Here is a 24,532-nt window from a genome sequence, read left to right as displayed (position 1 = left end):
AGTGCCCTGGAACAGGGGTACTGTGAAGTCTTGACATTTGTGGACATTTGCCCCTGTTACCCATATGCAAAGTTCTAAAGGTCTTACTTTATTTCACTTGAAAGGGTTAATGTGCACTGTTTAATAATGTGTAACTGCATTGTATATGTTTGGCAGAAGTGACCAAAATCATTAAAAACAAAAAGATAGAATTTAGTAATTATAAAAAACCTAAAAAAAAACGAGGATGACAGGCAAATGTATAAGATTAGGCAGAGAGAGGCCAAACAAGTTATAAGAGCTTCTAAAGCACAGGCAGAAGAGAAATGAGCTCAGTCAGGGAAAAAAGGCGATAAGACATTCTTCAGATTCATAAATGAAAAAAGGAAACTAAAACAAGGAATTACCAAATTAAAAACAAAAGAAGGAAGGTCTATGGAAGATAAAGAACTAGCTGACTGCCTCAATGAATACTTCTGTTCAGTTTTTACAAAGGGAAATTAAGTAAAGGACCTCAGTTAGGAAGGAAGACTAATGAATCTGTTGACGCTTGTGTCTTTACAGAGGAAGAGGTTCTAAGTCAACTGTCTAAAATTACTACAAATAAGTCACAGGGGCCTGATGGGATACACCCAAAGCTATTAAAAGAGCTCAGCGGTGACCTAGCAAAACCATTAACAGATTTATTTAACCAATCACTGGCAACAGGAGTCGTCCCAGAAGATTGGAAATGAGCAAATGTTGTGCCCATTCACAAGAAAGGTAGTAGGGAGGAATCGGGCAACTATAGGCCAGTAAGCCTGACATCAATAGTGGGGAAATTAATGGAAACCATACTTAAGGAGAGGATTGTGGAACATCTAAAATCCCATGGATTGGAAGATGAAGAACAGCATGGGTTTACTTCAGGGAGATCATGTCAAACTAATCTTATTGATTTTTTTGATTGGGTGACTAAAGTAATAGATGGCGGAGGTGCAGTAGACATCGCTTATCTAGACTTTAGTAAGGCTTTTGATACTGTCCCACATAGAAGGCTTATCAATAAAGTGCAGTCATTGAGCTTGGACTCCCATATTGCTGAATGGATTAGGCAGTGGCTGAGGGACAGAGAACAGAGGGTTGTAGTCCATGGAGTATATTCAGACCAAGGTCTTGTTACCAGTGGGGACCTCAGGGATCTGTTCTGGGACCCATATTGTTTATTATCTTTATCAGCGACATTGCAGAAGGCCTCGATGGTAAGGTGGGTCTTTTTGCTGATGACACAAAGATGTGTAACAGGGTTGATGTTCCTGGAGGGATACACCAAATGGAAAAGGACTTAGGAAAACTAGAGGAATGGTCAAAAATCTGGCAACTAAAATGTAATGTTGATAAGTGCAAGATAATGCACCTGGGGCGTAATAACCCAAGAGCAGAATATACAATCAGTGATACAGTCCTAACCTCAGTATCTGAGGAAAGGGATTTAGGGGTCATTATTTCAGAAGACTTAAAGGTAGGCAGACCATGTCATAGAGCAGCAGGAGATGCTAGCAGAATGCTGGGGTGTATAGGGAGAGGCATTACCAGTAGACAGAGGGGGGCGCTCATGCCGCTCTACAGAGCACTAGTGAGACCTCATCCGGAGTATTGTGCGCAGTACTGGAGACCATATCTCCAGAAGGATACTGATACTTTGGAGAGAGTTCAGAGAAGATCTACTAAACTGGTCCATTGATTGCAGGATAAAACTTACCAGGAAAGATGAAATGACCTTAACATGTAGAGCTTGGAAGAAAGACAAGACAGAGGGGAGATGAGAGAGACGGCTAAATACATAAAGGGAGTCAACAAGGGAAAAGAGGAGAGAAGATTTACAAGAAGAAAAACTGCTACAAGAGGACATAGTGTTACATTAGAGGGGCAAAGGGTTAACAGTAATATCAGGAAGTATTACTTTACTGAGAGAGTAGTGGATGCATGGAATAGCCTTCCTGCAGAAGTGGTAGCTGCAAATACAGTGGAGGAGTTTAAGCATGCATGGGATAGGCATAAGGCCATCCTTCATATAAGATAGGGCCGGGGCTATCCATAGTACTCAGTATATTGGGCAGACTAGATGGGCCAAATGGTTCTTATCTGCCGACACATTCTAGGTTTCTATGTTTCTATGATATATATCCTGCTCATTTGCACTGTATTTACAGGGCTCTGTGGAAAGGGTTAATGAATACTGAGAGACTTTTGGGACTTTGAATGAGAAGCTGGCAATTTTCCACAGCTGCCATAGGGTTTAAAGAAGAGCATGTTTTGAAGGGAAAAAGACAGACATTGTTACCACCAAACCCACCCAGATAGATTGACCTTGTGACTGTCTGGTTTAGCTCTGATGTTACGTCTGGAAACTTGTTTTTGTCTGGAAAATCTGCTTTGTCATTGCCATTAAGGATCATTGAAGTTCTTATGTAAGTCTTTGAGAGACAGAAAGTGTAACATTGTATCTGTTTGTGATGAGTTTCTCCACTCAACCCCTCCCACTAGAATGTTCCAGTCTAGCTAGAAATGGTATATAATGAGAGCAGTCAGAGACCCTAGTGTTCTGCAGTTAGGGAACAGTGCTTGGAGGAGGAGACTTTGCCAGACTACTGATTGACTAGAAGAAGATGCGGGAGACAGGGATACTCTGCCACAGACCGTTGGCCTCCAGCCTTTGTGCAGGGTACCAGCCTTCTGGAGAGAGAGAGACACACAGGTAGCTGAGGCCTTTCCAGTAGAGAAATGCACTGCTTACTGCAGACCCTGACTCTCTGGACTTATTTCCCATTGCGGTGCACCATGCCTTACCATTCCTTACCACCACCTCTTATACCGGGCTACGGTCAGTACAGGGTCCTCTTATACCAGGTTATGATCAGTACAGGGTCCTCTTATACCAGTCTAGGATCAGTACAGGCTCCTCTTATACCAGTCTATGCTCAGTACAGGCTCCTCTTATACCAGTCTATGATCAGTACAGGCTCCTCTTATACCAGTATATGGTCAGTACAGGCTCCTCTTATACCAGTCTATGGTCAGTACAGGCTCATCTTATACCAGTCTATGGTCAGTACAGGCTCCTCTTATACCAGTCTATGGTCAGTACAGGCTCCTCTTATACCAGTCTATGGTCAGTACAGGCTCCTCTTATACCAGTCTATGGTCAGTACAGGCTCCTCTTATACCAGTCTATGGTCAGTACAGGCTCCTCTTATACCAGTCTATGGTCAGTACAGGCTCCTCTTATATTCCAGTATATGGTCAGTGCAGGCTCCTCTTATACCAGTCTATGGTCAGTACAGGCTCCTCTTATACCAGTCTATGGTCAGTACAGGCTCATCTTATACCAGTCTATGGTCAGTACAGGCTCCTCTTATACCAGTCTATGGTCAGTTCAGGCTCCTCTTATACCAGTCTATGGTCAGTTCAGGCTCCTCTTATACCAGTCTATGGTCAGTACAGGCTCCTCTTATACCAGTCTATGGTAAGTACAGGCTCATCTTATACCAGGCTATGGTCAGTACAGGCTCCTCTTATACCAGTCTATGGTCAGTACAGGCTCCTCTTATACCAGTCCATGGTCAGTAGAGGCTCCTCTTATACCAGTCTATGGTCAGTACAGGCTCCTCTTATACCAGTCTATGGTCAGTACAGGCTCCTCTTATACCAGTCTATGGTCAGTACAGGCTCCTCTTATACCAGTCTATGGTCAGTACAGGCTCCTCTTATACCAGTCTATGATCAGTACAGGCTCCTCTTATACCAGTCTATGGCCAGTACAGGCTCCTATTATACCAGTCTATGATCAGTACAGGCTCCTCTTATACCAGTCTATGGCCAGTACAGGCTCCTCTTATACCAGTCTATGATCAGTACAGGCTCCTCTTATACCAGTCTATGATCAGTACAGGCTCCTCTTATACTAGTCTATGGTCAGTACAGGCTCCTCTTATACCAGTCTATGGCCAGTACAGGCTCCTCTTATACCAGTCCATGGTCAGTACAGGCTCCTCTTATACCAGTCTATGTCCAGTACAGGCTCCTCTTATACCAGTCTATGGTCAGTACAGGCTCCTCTTATACCAGTCTATGATCAGTACAGGCTCCTCTTATACCAGTCCATGGTCAGTACAGGCTCCTCTTATACCAGTCTATGGTCAGTACAGGCTCCTCTTATACCAGTATATGGTCAGTTCAGGCTCCTCTTATACCAGTATATGGTCAGTACAGGCTCCTCTTATACCAGGCTATGGTCAGTACAGGCTCCTCTTATACCAGTCTATGGTCAGTACAGGCTCCTCTTATACCAGGCTATGGTCAGTACAGGCTCCTCTTATACCAGTCTATGGTCAGTACAGGCTCCTCTTATACCAGTATATGGTCAGTACAGGCTCCTCTTATACCAGGCTATGGTCAGTACAGGCTCCTCTTATACCAGTCTATGGTCAGTACAGGCTCCTCTTATACCAGTATATGGTCAGTACAGGCTCCTCTTATACCAGGCTATGGTCAGTACAGGCTCCTCTTATACCAGTATATGGTCAGTACAGGCTCCTCTTATACCAGTCTATGGTCAGTACAGGCTCCTCTTATACCAGTATATGGTCAGTACAGGCTCCTCTTATACCAGTCTATGGTCAGTACAGGCTCCTCTTATACCAGTCTATGGTCAGTACAGGCTCCTCTTATACCAGTCTATGGTCAGTACAGGCTCCTCTTATACCAGGCTATGGTCAGTACAGGCTCCTCTTATACCAGTCTATGGTCAGTACAGGCTCCTCTTATACCAGTCTATGGTCAGTACAGGCTCCTCTTATACCAGTATATGGTCAGTACAGGCTCCTCTTATACCAGTCTATGGTCAGTACAGGCTCCTCTTATACCAGTCTATGGTCAGTACAGGCTCCTCTTCTACCAGTCTATGGTCAGTTCAGGCTCCTCTTATACCAGTCTATGGTCAGTGGGGTCTTACCTTGTACCACGTTATGGTCAGAGGGGGGCTCCCATCTATCACGGCATCAAATTGGGCAGTTTCTCCCTGTTGGGTGTGCACATCCTCTATGGTCACCTGCATGTACGGGGGGCCTGTAAATTATAAACACACGTTGTCAGCTCTAGAATCCGCCACCTCACTTTTGCCCTTTTTTACCAGTTCTGATCCATTTTTCCAGGCCCCGACCATCCGTAAACCATGCTTCAATAGAAGGTGCTGGGACTTCCTGCTGCGGGAGGAGATGCTGCAGAGACCACATGCTGACAACCCTGTGATTGTGAGGGGCTTCTCTTACACTGAGGGGTCTGCCACACTCTGGGGGCTCAGATTTGGAGTCTATATAATATCATAGTTATTATGGATCAATCGCTGAGCGGAAGGTTCCGTTACATGATCTGAAGCTGCCGAGCATGACCTTGAGGTCACCTTGAGGGTCCTCCGCAGGAGTCTGTAGGTGGCTGCGCAGTCACAGTCAGTAATATCCGACGACGGATAATTCCACCAGTGACCGCTCCACAAGAGCGTCAGAACACGGAGAGCGAGGAGGGGGCAGAGCGGACGCAGAGACCGCGACTAACGGGGAAATTCTGTGATATTTATATCAGCACCAAGTCACAGAAAAATCACATCCAACAACCTGTCATCTGTCTGTTATCTAATATCTATCTATCTATCTATCTATCTATCTCCTATCTCTATCTATATATCTATCCATCCATCTCCTATATCCATCTATCTATCTATCTATCTATTATCTAATATCTATATCTATCTATCTCCTATATCCATCCATCCATCTATCCATCCCTCCCTCTCTCAGTATTGTACTGATTAATCTTCCGTCTTCTCTCACATTTTCTCTGGATTATATCAGGGACACAATGTAACCTGCAGCGGATTACAGATTAGAGAAGATGCAGCTGATGGATCCGGGGAGGCCGGACATGACCCCACAGTATTGGGTCGCAGCCCCGGGTACCTGCAGGTAGGTGTCCAGCACAGCCTCAGTCTCCCTGCACCACGTGGTGTATACGGCATTACAGACCCCGGTAGATCACGCCCTCCCCCTCATCTGCATTCAGGGAGGTGAGCGGGGTCCCTGATATTGGATCTGGGGTGCAGACTGACCCCTGCAGCCCCTCATCAGTGCAGCATCACGGACTCTCGCCCAGAATCCCCCCAGTCCCCCGCAGGTCACCCCCCCCGTACTCACGGGCCTCCCGCTCCGGGCTGACGTGCCGGCAGGTCTTCTGTGTGGTCTGGATGTAGACTTCTCTGTGGACATCCCAGATCTGGGCCCCCGGGGGTCTCATCCGCTCCGCTGCATCCATCTGAAGCCTGAGGAGACAGAGGCAGCGGCTGCTATTTATAAAGCGATGTGACTAAGGCGGCAATCTGTTCAGAGAGCGACATCCTACTGCTCCCATCATCCTGCAGTGCGAGCGGACTGCCAGCAGCACGGGGTTAATGTCTCCCCAGAACGGGTTAATGCAGACTGTGCCAGGAAATCCATACAATTAACCCCCGGGGGGAGAAATCCACACCTGTTATACACTGATTATTACAGATCAAGGCTTAAAGGGCCAGTAACCCCACATACTACACATTATATCAGCACTGGAGCGTTATAAGAGGAGCGGCTGATATCAGTCACATGTGATGTAATGTCTGGAGGTTATATCAGCACTGGAGCGTTATAAGAGGAGCGGCTGATATCAGTCACATGTGATGTAATGTCTGGAGGTTAATCAGCGCTGGAGCGTTATAAGAGGAGCGGCTGATATCAGTCACATATGATGTAATGTCTCTGGAGGTTATATCAGTGCTGGAGCGTTATAAGAGGAGCGGCTGATATCAGTCACATGTGATGTAATGTCTGGAGGTTATATCAGCACTGGAGCGTTATAAGAGGAGCAGCTGATATCAGTCACATGTGATGTAATGTCTCTGGAGGTTATATCAGCACTGGGGCGTTATAAGAGGAGCAGCTGATATCAGTCACATATGATGTAATGTCTCTGGAGGTTATATCAGTGCTGGAGCGTTATAAGAGGAGCGGCTGATATCAGTCACATATGATGTAATGTCTGGAGGTTATATCAGTGCTGGAGCTTTATAAGAGGAGCGGCTGATATCAGTCACATATGATGTAAGGTCTCTGGAGGTTATATCAGCGCTGAAGCGTTATAAGAGGAGCGGCTGATATCAGTCACATATGATGTAATGTCTGGAGGTTATATCAGCGCTGGAGCGTTATAAGAGGAGCGGCTGATATCAGTCACCTATGATGTAATGTCTCTGGAGGTTATATCAGCACTGGAGCGTTATAAGAGGAGCGGCTGATATCAGTCACATGTGATGTAATGTCTCTGGAGGTTATATCAGCGCTGGAGCGTTATAAGAGGAGCGGCTGATATCAGTCACATGTGATGTAATGTCTCTGGAGGTTATATCAGCGCTGGAGCGTTATAAGAGGAGCGGCTGATATCAGTCACATGTGATGTAATGTCTCTGGAGGTTATATCAGCACTGGAGCGTTATAAGAGGAGCGGCTGATATCAGTCACATGTGATGTAATGTCTCTGGAGGTTATATCAGCGCTGGAGCGTTATAAGAGGAGCGGCTGATATCAGTCACATGTGATGTAATGTCTCTGGAGGTTATATCAGCACTGGAGCGTTATAAGAGGAGCGGCTGATATCAGTCACATATGATGTAATGTCTCTGGAGGTTATATCAGCACTGGAGCGTTATAAGAGGAGCGGCTGATATCAGTCACATGTGATGTAATGTCTCTGGAGGTTATATCAGCCCTGGAGCGTTATAAGAGGAGCGGCTGTTATCAGTCACATGTGATGTAATGTCTCTGGAGGTTATATCAGTGCTGGAGCTTTATAAGAGGAGCGGCTGATATCAGTCACATATGATGTAAGGTCTCTGGAGGTTATATCAGCGCTGAAGCGTTATAAGAGGAGCGGCTGATATCAGTCACATATGATGTAATGTCTGGAGGTTATATCAGCGCTGGAGCGTTATAAGAGGAGCGGCTGATATCAGTCACATAGGATGTAATGTCCGGAGGTTATATCAGCCCTGGAGCGTTATAAGAGGAGCGGCTGATATCAGTCACATATGATGTAATGTCTCCGGAGGTTATATCAGTGCTGGAGCGTTATAAGAGGAGCGGCTGATATCAGTCACATAGGATGTAATGTCTCTGGAGGTTATATCAGCGCTGGAGCGTTATAAGAGGAGCGGCTGATATCAGTCACATGTGATGTAATGTCTCTGGAGGTTATATCAGCGCTGGAGCGTTATAAGGGGAGCGGCTGATATCAGTCACATGTGATGTAATGTCTGGAGGTTATATCAGCGCTGGAGCGTTATAAGAGGAGCGGCTGATATCAGTCACATGTGATGTAATGTCTGGAGGTTATATCAGTACTGGAGCGTTATAAGAGGAGCGGCTGATATCAGTCACATAGGATGTAATGTCCCTGGAGGTTATATCAGTGCTGGAGCGTTATAAGAGGAGCGGCTGATATCAGTCACATAGGATGTAATGTCCGGAGGTTATATCAGCCCTGGAGCGTTATAAGAGGAGCGGCTGATATCACTCACATAGGATGTAATGTCTCTGGAGGTTATATCAGCCCTGGAGCGTTATAAGAGGAGCGGCTGATATCAGTCACATATGATGTAATGTCTCTGGAGGTTATATCAGCGCTGGAGCGTTATAAGAGGAGCGGCTGATATCAGTCACCTATGATGTAATGTCTCTGGAGGTTATATCAGTGCTGGAGCGTTATAAGAGGAGCGGCTGATATCAGTCACATATGATGTAATGTCTGGAGGTTATATCAGTGCTGGAGCGTTATAAGAGGAGCTGCTGATATCAGTCACATAGGATGTAATGTCTCTGGAGGTTATATCAGCGCTGGAGCGTTATAAGAGGGGCGGCTGATATCAGTCACATAGGATGTAATGTCTCTGGAGGTTATATCAGTGCTGGAGCGTTATAAGAGGAGCGGCTGATATCAGTCACATATGATGTAATGTCTGGAGGTTATATCAGTGCTGGAGCGTTATAAGAGGAGCGGCTGATATCAGTCACCTATGATGTAATGTCTCTGGAGGTTATATCAGTACTGGAGCGTTATAAGAGGAGCGGCTGATATCAGTCACATGTGATGTAATGTCTCTGGAGGTTATATCAGCGCTGGAGCGTTATAAGAGGAGCGGCTGATATCAGTCACATATGATGTAATATCTCTGGAGGTTATATCAGCACTGGAGCGTTATAAGAGGAGTGGCTGATATCAGTCACATATGATGTAATATCTCTGGAGGTTATATCAGCGCTGGAGCGTTATAAGAGGAGCGGCTGATATCAGTCACATATGATGTAATGTCTCTGGAGGTTATATCAGTGCTGGAGCGTTATAAGAGGAGCGGCTGATATCAGTCACATGTGATGTAATGTCTCTGGAGGTTATATCAGCGCTGGAGCGTTATAAGAGGAGCAGCTGATATCAGTCACATAGGATGTAATGTCTGGAGGTTATATCAGCCCTGGAGCGTTATAAGAGGAGCGGCTGATATCAGTCACATATGATGTAATGTCTGGAGGTTATATCAGTGCTGGAGCGTTATAAGAGGAGCGGCTGATATCAGTCACATATGATGTAATGTCTCTGGAGGTTATATCAGTGCTGGAGCGTTATAAGAGGAGCGGCTGATATCAGTCACATGTGATGTAATGTCTCTGGAGGTTATATCAGTGCTGGAGCGTTATAAGAGGAGCGGCTGATATCAGTCACATATGATGTAATGTCTGGAGGTTATATCAGCGCTGGAGCGTTATAAGAGGAGCGGCTGATATCAGTCACATGTGATGTAATGTCTCTGGAGGTTATATCAGTGCTGGAGCGTTATAAGAGGAGCGGCCGATATCAGTCACATGTGATGTAATGTCTCTGGAGGTTATATCAGCGCTTGAGCGTTATAAGAGGAGCGGCTGATATCAGTCACATATGATGTAATGTCTGGAGGTTATATCAGTGCTGGAGCGTTATAAGAGGAGCGGCTGATATCAGTCACATGTGATGTAATGTCTCTGGAGGTTATATCAGCGCTGGAGCGTTATAAGAGGAGCGGCTGATATCAGTCACATATGATGTAATGTCTGGAGGTTATATCAGTACTGGAGCGTTATAAGAGGAGCGGCTGATATCAGTCACATATGATGTAATGTCTGGAAGTTATATCAGCACTGGAGCGTTATAAGAGGAGCGGCTGATATCAGTCACATATGATGTAATGTCTGGAGGTTATATCAGTACTGGAGCGTTATAAGAGGAGCGGCTGATATCAGTCACATGTGATGTAATGTCTCTGGAGGTTATATCAGTGCTGGAGCGTTATAAGAGGAGCGGCTGATATCAGTTACATAGGATGTAATGTCTCTGGAGGTTATATCAGCGCTGGAGCGTTATAAGAGGAGCGGCTGATATCAGTCACATGTGATGTAATGTCTCTGGAGGTTATATCAGCGCTGGAGCGTTATAAGGCAGTAGCCAGGTAATGAATATGTGATCGGTTGATATCTGCTATCAGGAGCATTAGTTACTTAAATGGACACCATCGCCCTCTTTTGGATGAAATACCCCAGAGCGGGCACTACCATTCCTACCCTTAGCTACTATCTCTAATGGCTAGCAGAGAATGTCTTCTGTGTATTCAATTGCAGGTCCTCGGATATTGTGCTTTAATCATATATTATGCAACTGTTATTACATGTAATGTGCCTGGTAGTCCAGCAGGTGGCACCTGGCAGAGAGATATCTTTAGTCAGAACGGGGCTTACCATTCCATTCTCCCCCTTTTGGGTAGAAGTGGGCTAGTCCTTCCGGACAAGGGAGGGGTTGCATGAAGCTGTAGTTAGTTGAGAGTTGGAAGGAGACCAGAGAACTTGGCGCAGTGAGGGAAGCGTCCCCCCTCTTGCCGCAGGAGTCTTTCAGGGAAACAGGGGAAGCAGCTTACAGAGCACCCCGACTCCTTGCAGTTCCTAAACTGAATATTACGAGGGGGTAAACGGCCAAAGGCACCCCACTCAAAGGTGCCATAACTGTCAGAAAGTCCAGCAACCAGACTGAAGCCAGAGATTGGCACGGCCGCAGAGAGAGGAAGCAAAGTGTTCAAGTTCACCTGCCAGTTTACCCTTCGCCAAGAGAAAGATCAAGTATTGTTTGGATGACACAAGTTTATTCAAGTAAAACCGTTGAACTTCCCCAAGTCTGGACTCTGCTTACTCCACCAACTGCAACTGCTGTGGAGCCTTAACCCGGGGAGAATCCAGGTAGACAACCACTATCTGGGACCCGATGGCTCTTGGGGGGCCGCCCACGGCACGGGGCCATCTAGGAGCACATGGCAGTAGTGGACGACGTACCCACCTGATTGGGATGATTCTCTCAGGGACGTCCGGCTCTGTCTGCGTTTCTGAAGAACTGACTTCAGGATAAGCTTCTGTGGCCTCACTGACAACTGCTGCCTTCCGGGCTTCATCTAGGACAGGAGTCAAGTGTCAGAAAAGTAAGTACCCCCCAGTATACAGCCTAACCTTGTGACCCCAATCCCTTTCTCCTCTCCTGAAATCCTCTGTGCTGCTGGGAGCCTGCTCCTTCCACTATGTAGCTCTCATCCTGTGCCCTCCACAGGATCAGCGCACTCCTCTCCTGAAATCCTCTGTGCTGCTGGGACCCTGCTCCTTCCACTATGTAGCTCTCATCCTGTGCCCTCCACAGGATCAGCACACTCCTCTCCTGAAATCCTCTGTGCTGCTGGGACCCTGCTCCTTCCACTATGTAGCTCTCATCCTGTGCCCTCCACAGGATCAGCACACTCCTCTCCTGAAATACTCTGTGCTGCTGGGACCCTGCTCCTTCCACTATGTAGCTCTCATCCTGTGCCCTCCACAGGATCAGCACACTCCTCTCCTGAAATCCTCTGTGCTGCTGGGACCCTGCTCCTTCCACTATGTAGCTCTCATCCTGTGCCCTCCACAGGATCAGCGCACTCCTCTCCTGAAATCCTCTGTGCTGCTGGGATCCTGTTCCATCCACTATGTAACTCTCACCCTGTGCCTTCCACAAGATCAGCACACTCCTATCCTGAAATCCTCTGTGCTACTGGGACCCTGCTCCTTTCACTATGAAACTCAAAGCTGTGACCTCCACAGGATCAGCACACTCCTCTCCTGAAATCCTCTGTGCTGCTGGGCACAGAAAGGAAGCTGTTCAGGGTCTGATACACTTACCATGAGTGGCTTGTTCGGGCGTCTGGGTGTTGGCGTCTCTGAATATGTCCGCCGTTTCCCGCCCGTCCTCGAGGACTCTGTGTTCCACACTTTTTGCCATTTCGGTATTTGTTGGGGGGGGATCCTGGGCCGTGGTGACCCCCGATGCAGGGGCCATCAGCTTCTTCAGGACTTGTCTGATCTCCTGGTCTGCACGTTGTAAAGAAGCCCGGATAGAAGCGTCCAACAAAGCCCCGTCTCCTGTGGGTGGGCACAAGGAAAATAATACGTCACATGACCCAGTACCAAACGTTATGGTTGCAGGGGTGGACTGGCCATAGACCCTGCACAGAAATGTCCAGGGGGCCGCCCGAGCTCTCCTCATGGCCACCAGCAGCCTTCATTAATGCCTTCTGTCAACTTGGACCCGCCTACAACATGGCGGCTCTTTAAAAAAAATTTACAGGGCCACTTTCAGCTTCCAGTCGGCCCCGTTGAGGAGTGCTGGAGCGGGCAGCAGCGCTAAGGCTCAGGGCAGCTGCTCCCCACCATATACTGGATGACTACACCGTCAGCGGGAAGCAGCCAGGCGCTCTTCATTCTCCTCAGTACGACTGCCCCTCCCCCGCGGTACTGCCAGGTACCGCTTCTGAGGAACCCCGCTGACTCCTGGCAGTGTCTGATATATCATCTTGGCATCGACACCTCACGTAACATCTCAGGGCCCCAAAATCAATCACTCTGGCCCCTGTACACTGCAAGAGTCCCATGTCTCTGACATCACTTCCTGCTCTGCTGCTATTGGTTGAAGCATCACTTCACAGACTTCTTCATTGCCCACCCCCTGTACAGGAAATATGTGAGGTGGAGCCACGACCAATAGCAGCACAGCAGGAAGTGATATCACAGAGGTGGAGTAACGGCGGTCCAGGCCACACAGCGGGTGACATGTTCAGAGATGGGACGATTAGAAGACTGAAGAAGTACGGCTCGAGTGAAGGGTCGTCAAGAGAAAAATAACAGCACGGACTTGACTGTGAACAAACCACAGACTTCTGGAGCAATGTCCGGTGGAGATGTCTGGTCCTAATACCCGTCGGCACAAACCCAACATCTCAGCGCACACCCCCTCGTACTGGCCGCCCAGCGCACAAACCCTCGTATCGGCCACCCAGCGCACACCCCATCGTACTGGCCGCCCAGCGCACAAACCCTCGTATCGGCCACCCAGCGCACACCCCATCGTACCGGCCACCCAGCGCACACCCCATCGTACCTGCCACCCAGCGCATACCCACTCGTACCGGCCGTCCAACACATACCCCTCGTACCGGCCATCCAGCACATACTCCATGTACCGGCCATCCAGCACACCCTCTCGTGCCGGCCGTCAAGCACACACCCCTCATACCGCTGTCCAGCACACACAAACCCTTGTACCGTTGTCCAGCACTTACCCCTCGTACCGTTGTCTAGCACACACCTCTCGTACAGTTGTCCAGCACACACCTCTCGTACCGTTGTCTAGCACACACACCCTCGTACCGTTGTCCAGCACACACAAACCCTCGTACAGTTGTCCAGCACTTCCCCCTCGTACCGTTATCTAGCAAACACACCCTCGTACCGTTGTCCAGCACACACACCCTCGTACCGTTGTCCAGCACTTCCCCCTCGTATCGTTGTCTAGCACACACCTCCTCGTACCTTTGTCCAGCACACACACTCTCGCACCGTTGTCTAGCACACACACCCTCGTACCGTTGTCCAGCACACACAAACCCTCGTACCGTTGTCCTGCACTTCCCCCTCGTACCGTTGTCTAGCACACACACCCTCGTACCGTTGTCCAGCACACACAAACCCTCGTACCGTTGTCCAGCACTTCCCCCTCGTACCGTTGTCTAGCACACACCCCTCGTACCGTTGTCCAGCACACACACTCTCGTACCGTTGTCTAGCACACACACCCTCATACCGTTGTCCAGCACACACAAACCCTTGTACCGTTGTCCAGCACTTCCCCCTCGTACCGTTGTCTAGCACACACCCCCTCGTACAGTTGTCCAGCACACACAAACCCTTGTACCGTTGTCCAGCACTTACCCCTCGTACCGTTGTCTAGCAAACACACTCTCGTACCGTTGTCCAGCACACACACCCTCGTACCGTTGTCCAGCACTTCCCCCTCGTATCGTTGTCTAGCACACACCTCCTCGTACCGTTGTCCAGCACACACACTCTCGTACCGTTGTCTAGCACACACACCCTCGTACCGTTGTCCAGCACACACAAACCCTCGTACCGTTGTCTAGCACACACACCCTCGTACCGTTGTCCAGCACACACACTCTCGTACCGTTGTCTAGCACACACACCCTCGTACCGTTGTCCAGCACACACAAACCCTCGTACCGTTGTCCAGCACTTCCCCCTCGTACCGTTGTCCAGCACCCGCCCCCTTGTACCGTTGTCCAGCAGACACCCCCTCGTACCGTTGTCCAGCACCCGCCCCCTCGTACCGTTGTCCAGCACCCGCCCCCTCGTACCGTTGTCCAGCACCCGCCCCCTCGTACCGTTATCCAGCACCCGCCCCCTCGTACCGTTGTCTAGCAAACACACCCTCGTACCGTTGTCCAGCACACACCCCTCGTACCGTTGACCAGCACCCGCCACCTCGGACCGTTGTCCAGCACCCGCCCCCTCGTACCGTTGTCCAGCACCCGCCCCCTCGTACCGTTGTCTAGCAGACAACCCCTCGTACGCTGTCCAGCACCCGCCCCCTCGTACCGTTGTCCAGCACCCGCCCCCTCGTACCGTTGTCCAGCACCCGCCCCCTCGTACCGTTGTCCAGCACCCGCCCCCTTGTACCGTTGTCCAGCACCTGCCCCCTCGTACCGTTGTCCAGAAGACACCCCCTCGTACCGTTGTCCAGCACACACACCCTATTACAGTTGTCCATCACACCCCCTCATATCGTTGTTTAAACCGTGTACCAGGGTGGGCTCCCCAGGATACAGTGAAGTCACGAACGAGAAAAGCAACCCCAACACCAGCTTTTGCCAAAACAGAATTTTACTTAAACGTGGCAATAAATGCAACCACAAATACTGGGAACACACCATAAATTTACATACACCCAGCCCAAAGGCTGAGACCCTTGTGCTGCACAGCACGGCGCCCTCTGATGGATGCAGGAGGAAAGTGCAGTAATTTACTTACCGGCGGGCACAACTAAACTGCCGCACCTTACCTGGTATTACCCTAAAAGAACACTGTATGGGTGTGTGGTGCGGGCTAGCCTGCGGTGCAGCACAAAAGCTTACAATCGTACACAGATCTACACTATTCCCCCTCCCATAACTGGTCCTGTAGCATGTGCCTGAGTATTCCTTCTGAGCAAAACGCCAGCCTGTCTTGAGTTTGTGGGAAGTTTATCAGCTCCCCAATATAAAAAAGTCTCTCTAACCTCCCTAGCGGTAATCCCGAGTGTGGCTGGGGGTTAATTTACACTGCAAGAAGCGGTAACCCCAAACCACACTCAGGATTACCATGGGTTAATTAGAACGGGGCAGGAATGGATGCTGACAGCACACAGTGTGCTGTCCGCATGAGCATTTCCGGAGCGCTGTGCGAACTCCCGGCCGCAGCTCCGGAAGAATGTACCGCTTCGGGTACAAAAATACTACAGGAATTAGACTGCCAGGGAGGTTAAGTTGTGGAGTCCTTGCAATGAACAGTGGTAACACTTGTGGCCTGACACAAACAGAGACCCTAACTAACTACAGGCCTGGTCTCAGTGTCTAGGCGCCAACATTGTAATGAGGTGCGTGCACGATCTTGCTGACCCGGGTCTGCTTTGCATCAGCTGGTGACTCTGAACAGAACAAATGCCTCTCCAACAAGCATGCGGTCCCGCAGTGTACAGATGAAACTCGGAAAATTTTAATATCTTGCAAAAGTTCATTTATTTCAGTAATATTCTAATCTTTCGGGTTTCACCTGTATGTAGCTTTGCTCCTCAGCTGTCATCAGCGTTCCTGGAAGCAATCCTCGTTCCTCTGGACAGGATCAGGGTCTTGAAAACGATCAGCTTCATTTGGCTGCAGCTCTGGTCACTGAGGAATGCTCTCACACCTGGATGCTGTCGGACTCTCTGCTCACATAGTTCCTCAGTGTCTCTCACAGCCTCCCTCTAAGATCTCTGCTGCCTTCCTCTCCAGACTTGTAACTCCACACACTGAGAGTTCCCAACATCACATGAAATGCAGTCTGTTGCTGTGCTTAGGAAACAGCGGCATCTTGTGGCCAAACAGCAGAATTTCAGTCCAAATCATTTAACGTCATTTAAACAAACACAATGTTCAGACAATGAGAGCTGTTTCCCCATCTCACAGTTGTCCAGCACACACCCTCGTACGGTTGTCCAGCACACACCTCTTGTACCATTGTCCAGCACACACCCCTCGTACCGTAGTCCAGCACACACCCTGTAGCTGGTCAGCTAAGACCTGTCCTAGGTTGCTAGTATAGCTTTTATGTGTATACAGCTAGACCTGCCAATAACCTCAATACAGTTCCTATGTTTATGTGTCAAAGACAAAAGCAGAGTTATTTACTGTGACATCATGTTTTGGATGTCATTTAACTCTTATATTTTGTGTTCACAGAAGCAGAAAAATAAAATATGCCTTTGAGATTTATTTTGTAATGAAAGGTAAGCTCAGTGACACAGCAGAAACAATAGAAAGCATAGTGTTATTCTGTTGTTGCTGGGCAGAAGTCTAGACCAATCACAGCCAGCTTCTCATACAGCAAGAGTTTTCACCAATCACAGCCAGCCTCACACACAGCCTGTCTGGGAATTCCCCCAGCTCCTGCTGCTAGGATCATTATTCACCAGAGACAGGAGCTGAAGAGACATTCACTCCACTGAGAGCTGAGTTTTATGGGAACAAGAGGCCAATATAGGTATTTAAAACAAGTTATATAATGTTCATATTGATTGTATTGTGTTTAGAACTGTATACTGAACTAGATACAGTCCTGATCAAAAGTTTAAGACCACTTGAAAAATGGCAAAAAATCATATGTAGCATGGCTGGATCTTAACAAGGTTCCAAGTAGAGCTTCAACATGCAACAAGAAGAAATGGGAGTGAGACAAAACATTTTTTGAGCATTCAATTCAAACGAATAAACTGAAACAGGCTGTTTTTCAGCTGATCAAAAGTTTAGGAACACACCTCCCAAAAAAAACTAAACCCCCCCAAAACAGAAATCCAACTTCCAAACATGAACTCAGTAATGAGTAGCTCCGTCGTTATTGTTTATCACTTCAAAAATTTGTTTCGGCATGCTTGATGCAAGTGTTTCCATGAGGTGAGTGGGAACATTTCTCCAAGTGGTGAAGACGGCCGCACGAAGGCCATATACTGTCTGGAACTGTTGTCCATTTTAGTAAACTTCCCTTGCCATCCATCCCCAAAGGTTCTCAATTGGATTTAGATCAGGGGAACACGCAGGATGGGCCAAAAGAGTGATGTTATTCTCCTGGAAGAAGTCCCTTGTCCTGCGGGCATTGTGTCCTGTAGTGCTGTCCTGTTGAAGAACCCAGTCGTTATCACACAGACGAGGACCCTCAGTCATGAGGAATGCTCTCTGCAACATCTGGACATAACCAGCGGCCGTTTGACGCCCCTGCACTTCCTGAAGCTCCATTGTTCCACTGAAGGAAAAAGCACCCCAGACCATTATGGCGCCCCCTCCACTGTGGCGCGTAGAAAACATCTCAGGTGGGATCTGCTTGTCATGCCAGTAACGTTTGAAACCATCAGGACCATCAAGGTAAAAAATGTTCTCATCAGAGAATAAAACTTTCTTCCACCTTTGAATGTCCCATGTTTGGTGCTCTCTTGTAAAGTCCAAACGAGAAGTTCTGTGGCGTTCAAGGAGACGAGGTCTCTGAAGACGTTTTTAGTTTTTGAAGCCCTTCAGTCTCAGATGCCGTCTGATGGTTATGGGGCTGCAGTCAGCACCAGTAAGGGCCTTAAATTTGGGTCGAGGATCGTCCAGTGTCTTGACGGACAGCAAATTGGATCCTCCGGCTCAGTGCTGATGAAATTTTTTGGGGTCTTCCACTTGACATTTTTGTTCCATAACCCTCAGGATCATTTAAGAAATTCCAAATGACTGTCTTACTGCGTCCACCTCAGCAGCGATGGCGGCTGTGAGAGACCCTGCTTATGCAGTTCAACAACCCGACCACGTTCAAAAAGGGAGAGTTTTTTTGCCTCACGCATCACAACGTGTGACTACCTGACAGAAGATGACAATGAATCCACATCTCTGCACAGATTTAGCCTTTTAAAGGCATGTGGTCCTAAACTTTGGATCAGCTGAAAAACATCCTGTTTCAGTTTATTCGTTGTTTTCATTAAATTGAATGCTCAAAAAATGTTTTGTCTCCTCCCATTTCTTCTTGTTGCATGTTGAAGCTCCACTTGGAACCTTGTTAAGATCCAGCCGTGCTAAATAGGATTTTTTGCAATTTTTCAAGTGGTCTTAAACTTTTGATCAGGACTGTATATATACAGTATATGTGTTTACTTACAGTTCCACCAATTGCAACCATTCAGATTCCATATTGCAATCCAAATTGCATACAACCAGATCATACTCAACCAATCTGCAAATAGTCACTGCTAACTGCATACAGCAAGTAGAACTATTAGGCCTCAGATACACCTCTCAGAGAGATCATAAAGTGCCTAAATAACTAAGTGAGAGTACAGATACTGAAGAGAGAAATATATCCACCAGTTTATGTTGAATGACAAGATGAACAGTTGAACCTCCATCCTATGCATACCGCCATTTTATTATATCTTTTCAACACGTGTCATGTACATGGACTATCTGCTGCGGAGGCGGCTGTGTTATATGAAGAAAAGCTGAAGTTAATAAAGAAGTTATTTCAAGCATTTGTTGTGCTCTTTACACCTACTGCTTCCATAGAACGGCGCTAGAGGATTACAGAGTAACAGACAGTCTGGTTAGACTAAAAGTCAGAGATATCAGAATTCTTCTAATGCCACAGCGCAAAAGGCACTTCATAGTGCTGTGCCTGCCACACACACCCTCTTACCGTTGTCCAGCACACACCCCTCGTACCCTTGTCCAGCACACACCCCTCGTACCCTTGTCCAGCACACACCCCTCGTACCCTTGTCCAGCACACACCCCTCGTACCCTTGTCCAGCACACACCCCTCGTACCCTTGTCCAGCACACACCCCTCGTACCCTTGTCCAGCACACACCCCTCGTACCCTTGTCCAGCACACACCCCTCGTACCCTTGTCCAGCACACACCCCTCGTACCCTTGTCCAGCACACGCCCCTCGTACCATTGTCCAGCACACACCCCTCGTACCCTTGTCCAGCACACACCTCTAGTACCCTTGTCCAGCACACACCCCTCGTACCCTTGTCCAGCACACACCCCTCGTACCCTTGTCCAGCACACACCCCTCGTACCCTTGTCCAGCACACACCCCTCGTACCCTTGTCCAGCACACACCCCTCGTACCCTTGTCCAGCACACACCCCTCGTACCCTTGTCCAGCACACACCCCTCGTACCCTTGTCCAGCACACACCCCTCGTACCCTTGTCCAGCACACACCCCTCGTACCCTTGTCCAGCACACACCCCTCGTACCCTTGTCCAGCACACACCCCTCGTACCCTTGTCCAGCACATACCCCTCGTACTGTTGTCCAACATAGGGGTGGAGGGGGATGACTGGGGCAAGTTGTCCCGGCAGGGATGTAACCACCATAGCGGCAGACCATGCGACTGATATGGGGCCCTGGGCAAGAGAGGGCCCAGTCTTTTTTTTTTTTTTTTTCTTTTATATTTCTTTATTATTATACAAAACACATTAAATATACAGTATCAGACCGTCCAACGGGTCATTACAATAGTCATTCACATTAACATTTTAACCCTACCACCACCCCGCCCCCCCCCCCCCCCCACCCAAGTGCATCACTATTTATAATGACAGTGTATGGTACTATTTATAATGACAGTGTATGGCGATATTTATTTTTCTTTTCCTTTTTTTGTCCCCTCCTTCTTCTTTTTCCCTTTTATAAATATCTTTTTATTGCCATCGTCTCAAAAATCATCCTCTATAGATTGGATAAAAATTACCGTATTTTTTGCCCTATAAGACGCACCGGCCCATAAGACGCACCTAGGTTTTTGGGGAGGAAAATAAGAAAAAAAATATTTTTAACCAAAAGGTGTGCTGTGTGTTTGGTGGGTTTGGAACTAATGGTGGTCTGTGGATGGCACTATTACTGGGGATCTGTGGATGACGGACACTGTTATGGGGGGGATCTGTGGATGACGGACACTGTTATGGGGGGGATCTGTGGATGACGGACACTTATGGGGGGATCTGTGGATGGCGGACACTGTTATGGGGGGGGATCTGTGGATGACGGACACTGTTATGGGGGGATCTGTGGATGACAGAGACACTGTTATGGGGGGGATCTGTGGATGACGGACACTGTTATGGGGGGGATCTGTGGATGGCGGATACTGTTATGGGGGGGATCTGTGGATGACGGACACTGTTATGGGGGGGATCTGTGGATGACGGACACTTATGGGGGGGATCTGTGGATGACGGACACTGTTATGGGGGAGATCTGTGGATGACGGACACTGTTATGGGGGGGATCTGTGGATGACGGACACTGTTATGGGGGGGGATCTGTGGATGACGGACACTGTTATGGGGGGGGGATCTGTGGATGACGGACACTGTTATGGGGGAGATCTGTGGATGACGGACACTGTTATGGGGGGGATCTGTGGATGACGGACACTGTTATGGGGGGGGATCTGTGGATGACGGACACTGTTATGGGGGGGGATCTGTGGATGACAGACACTGTTATATACCGTATGTGCCATCCACAGACCCCCCAGCCCATAACAGTGCCATTCATAGACCCCCCCAGCCATAACAGTGCCATCCACAGACCCCCCCCATCTCATAACTGTACCATCCACAGAACTCACCCGATATGAGCCACCCCGCCGCCGCCGCCAGTATACAAATATGAGATGTTATATTCAATTAATGGTTATTAAACATGCCCCCTCAGTCCTATTACGGTACTACCTTACATCCTAATTGCTTGGGTAGAATTCAGGCAGGTCGGGCGGCCGGCGCGTCTCTCACTGACGTCATTTGCCTGCGCCGCCTGCTTCATTCATAAAGTAGGCGGCGCAGGCACGTGACAAGAGTTACGCTGCCGCCCGCCCGCCCGGCCTGAATACTACAGATGCGATTAGGATGTAAGATAGCAATAGGACTGGGGGGGCATGTTTAATAACCATTAATTGAATATGAGATCTTATTTTAGTATATCGGAGCGGCGGGGCGGTGCTATAGTACAGTGACTGCACCGCCCCGCGGCTATTGCCGGCCCCAGCTCCTCCTCCCAGTCCCTCCCCGAGTCCCCGCTTGCTCCTACATCGCAGCATGCGATGTAAAACGGCAAGCATTCGCCCCATAAGACGCAGGGGCATTTCTCCCCTGTTTTGGGGGAAGAAAAAGTGCGTCTTATGGGGCGAAAAATACGGTACATTTTTTGAGCCATCGGAAAAAGATGGGAAAAAAAGAAAAGAAAAACATTCCAATCTTATTTTATACATACCCAAATATTTTTACTCCCAAATTTCCCACCCTCCCACCTCCCTTAGGGGGAGGGAGAGGGAGACGTGTAATACAAGAGACAAAAAAAAAACAAAAAAAAAAACCCTGTCTATCCAGCCCTAAAATAACCACCTCTTCCATATTTCATCCGTAGTTTTTCCTTTTCCACTATGGCCCTCCATCACCCGTTCTTCTTTAATCAAGTCCTCCACTGCTTTTCTCCACTGCCGAACTGTTGGAGGGTCGACCCCTACCCATTTCTTAAGTATTAAGAGTCTAGCTTGAAATAAAACCTTACTAAGGACCGTACTTATATCTCTATTTAGACCGAGATGTTCGGTTGCCCCCAGAATACACGTCATCGGATCTTCTGATATTTGAACCTTCAGAGTTCGATATATAGTGTCTGTTATTTCTGCCCAATATCTAAACAATCTGGGACATCTCCAGAAGCAATGCATTAAGTCGGCTCTCTCTCCCCCACATTTTACACAATCATCCGAGGATCTAACGCCCATTCTTTTCAATATCCATGGGGATCTATGCAACCTATGAACCATAAAAAATTGTGAAATCTTATGTGAGCCCCTGTTTGAGACTCGAGAATAATTCTTTAATGCATCGTTCCATTTTTCTTCCGTAAAGAATTCCAGTTCATTCTCCCATTTTTTCCTAGCTAATATTGTGACCCGTTTCTTTTTTCCCCCCATCAGTATCTTATATCTTTTTGCCGTTATTCCTCTTCTTTCACCCAAATTAGTAAATTTGTGTAATATCTCAGATCTTTCCATCTTATATTTATCCTCTTGCATAAATATTTGTATAAGTCCTTATGCGGTATACCGAACTCTCTAACCATTGTATTAAAGTCTTTCAATTTACCCTGTTCGAATATCTGGTTTAAGTATTTCATCCCATTTTTCTCCCAGTCTATATACATTTTGATCCCCTGCAGTTCCTTAAGGTTAATATTTTTCCATATAGGTGTGTATTGCAAGAACCCTTTAATCTCTAGTATTTTTTTAATCTCCACCCATATGTATTCCATTAAATTTAAAACTCTATTTCCTGTGTTATTTCTCCCCAATGTACCTGATTCCAGCACCTCTAAAAAGTTCCATTCTTCCTTCCATCCCAGTCTATTTACAACCTGACTACCCACCAACCCATCCAAACTACTCTTTATTTGACCATATTGTGTAATTATATAATAAAAAAACCAATTCGGAACTGCGAGTCCACCTTCTCTCACTGGGAGCTGGAGTATCTCTCTCTTTATTCTGGGAATCTTACCTTTCCAAAGAAAATCTCCCATTAACCTATCAAGCAATCTAAAGGTGTCCTGCGACAGCCTGACTGGGGCATTTCGAAGGACATATAATATTTTAGGGAGAAAGACCATTTTTATTAAGTTTACCCGACCCTGTATTGAAATTGGTAATCTACGCCAGACATGTATTTTGGCCCTAAGTTCTTTTATTAGGGGAAGTACATTTAGTTTTTCATATTCTCCTATGTTTCCTGGGATTTGTATCCCTAAGTATTTAAAGTTTTCTTGTTTTCCCAGCACCTGCACCTTTAAAGACCCCTGTGGTTTTGCATCTCCCAACATCAACATATATGATTTCCCCCAATTAATATTTAATCCAGAAAAACAACCAAACTTATCTATTATATCTATAACTCTATTAAACTGGTCTCCAGTATTGTGCATAAATAGTAAAATATCATCCGCATACATTAACAATTTTTCTTCCCCACCATCATAATGAAAGCCTTTAATCTCCCTATCACTTCTTATTATACTTGCCATAGGTTCAATCGCAATGGCGAATAATAGTGGAGAGAGAGGGCATCCCTGCCTAGTGCCCCGATATAGGGTAAGGGGCAGGGACAAGCTCCCGTCCACCATCACTCTGGCCCGCGGATCCTGATATATTAACTGTATCCATCTTATAAATCCTTCCCCGATACCGACCCTTTTTAATACTGCCCATCCAATGATAGTGACGACTCCATAACTTAGCATACTAGCTCCCTCCCTCTCCGCATCCCCCGGCCTCATAGGCCCTCCTCATCCGCCCAATCGCTAACCTCCTCCGGAGTCTGAAAGAAAACAGTCCTGCCTTTATATTCCACCCTTAATTTTGCCGGAAAGAGTAGACTGTATTTTAAACCTGCTTCCCTTAATCTTTTCTTAACAACAATATACTCTTTCCTGTGGGCGTTAGTGTGCGCAGAATAGTATGGAAATAGCCTTATCTTTACACCCTGTATCTGGTACTTTTCGAAGGTTCTTGCATCGGTTAATATTCTATCTCGATCCCTACCTAATAGACATTTAACCAATATCTGTCTAGGAGATTCTCCTGGAACCCTCTTTCTTGTAGGGACCCTATGCGCTCTTTCAATAGCAAACAATGGAGATAGAGCACCTTCCGTACAATTATCCCTTATCCATCTCTCCATATATTCGGTACAGTTGTCCCCTTCTACGCACTCTGG

At 47.5% G+C, this 24,532-nt stretch overlaps 1 protein-coding gene across 1 annotated transcript in view; it reads right to left on the bottom strand.

Moving 5' to 3' along the window:
• OBSCN (obscurin, cytoskeletal calmodulin and titin-interacting RhoGEF) overlaps nt 1-24,532 on the bottom strand; it is a 452,890-nt gene that overhangs the window by 48,629 nt on the left and 379,729 nt on the right. The window contains 4 exon segments of the mRNA XM_044292830.1: nt 4,973-5,085; nt 6,207-6,331; nt 11,449-11,560; nt 12,312-12,551. Of these exon segments, the coding sequence (XP_044148765.1) occupies nt 4,973-5,085; nt 6,207-6,331; nt 11,449-11,560; nt 12,312-12,551 (590 nt within the window).

This window comes from Bufo gargarizans, chromosome 5 (genome assembly GCF_014858855.1).
Source record: "Bufo gargarizans isolate SCDJY-AF-19 chromosome 5, ASM1485885v1, whole genome shotgun sequence".
In the NCBI taxonomy this organism is placed as follows: domain Eukaryota; kingdom Metazoa; phylum Chordata; class Amphibia; order Anura; family Bufonidae; genus Bufo; species Bufo gargarizans.
This window is presented reverse-complemented; position numbering and strand designations above follow the sequence as displayed.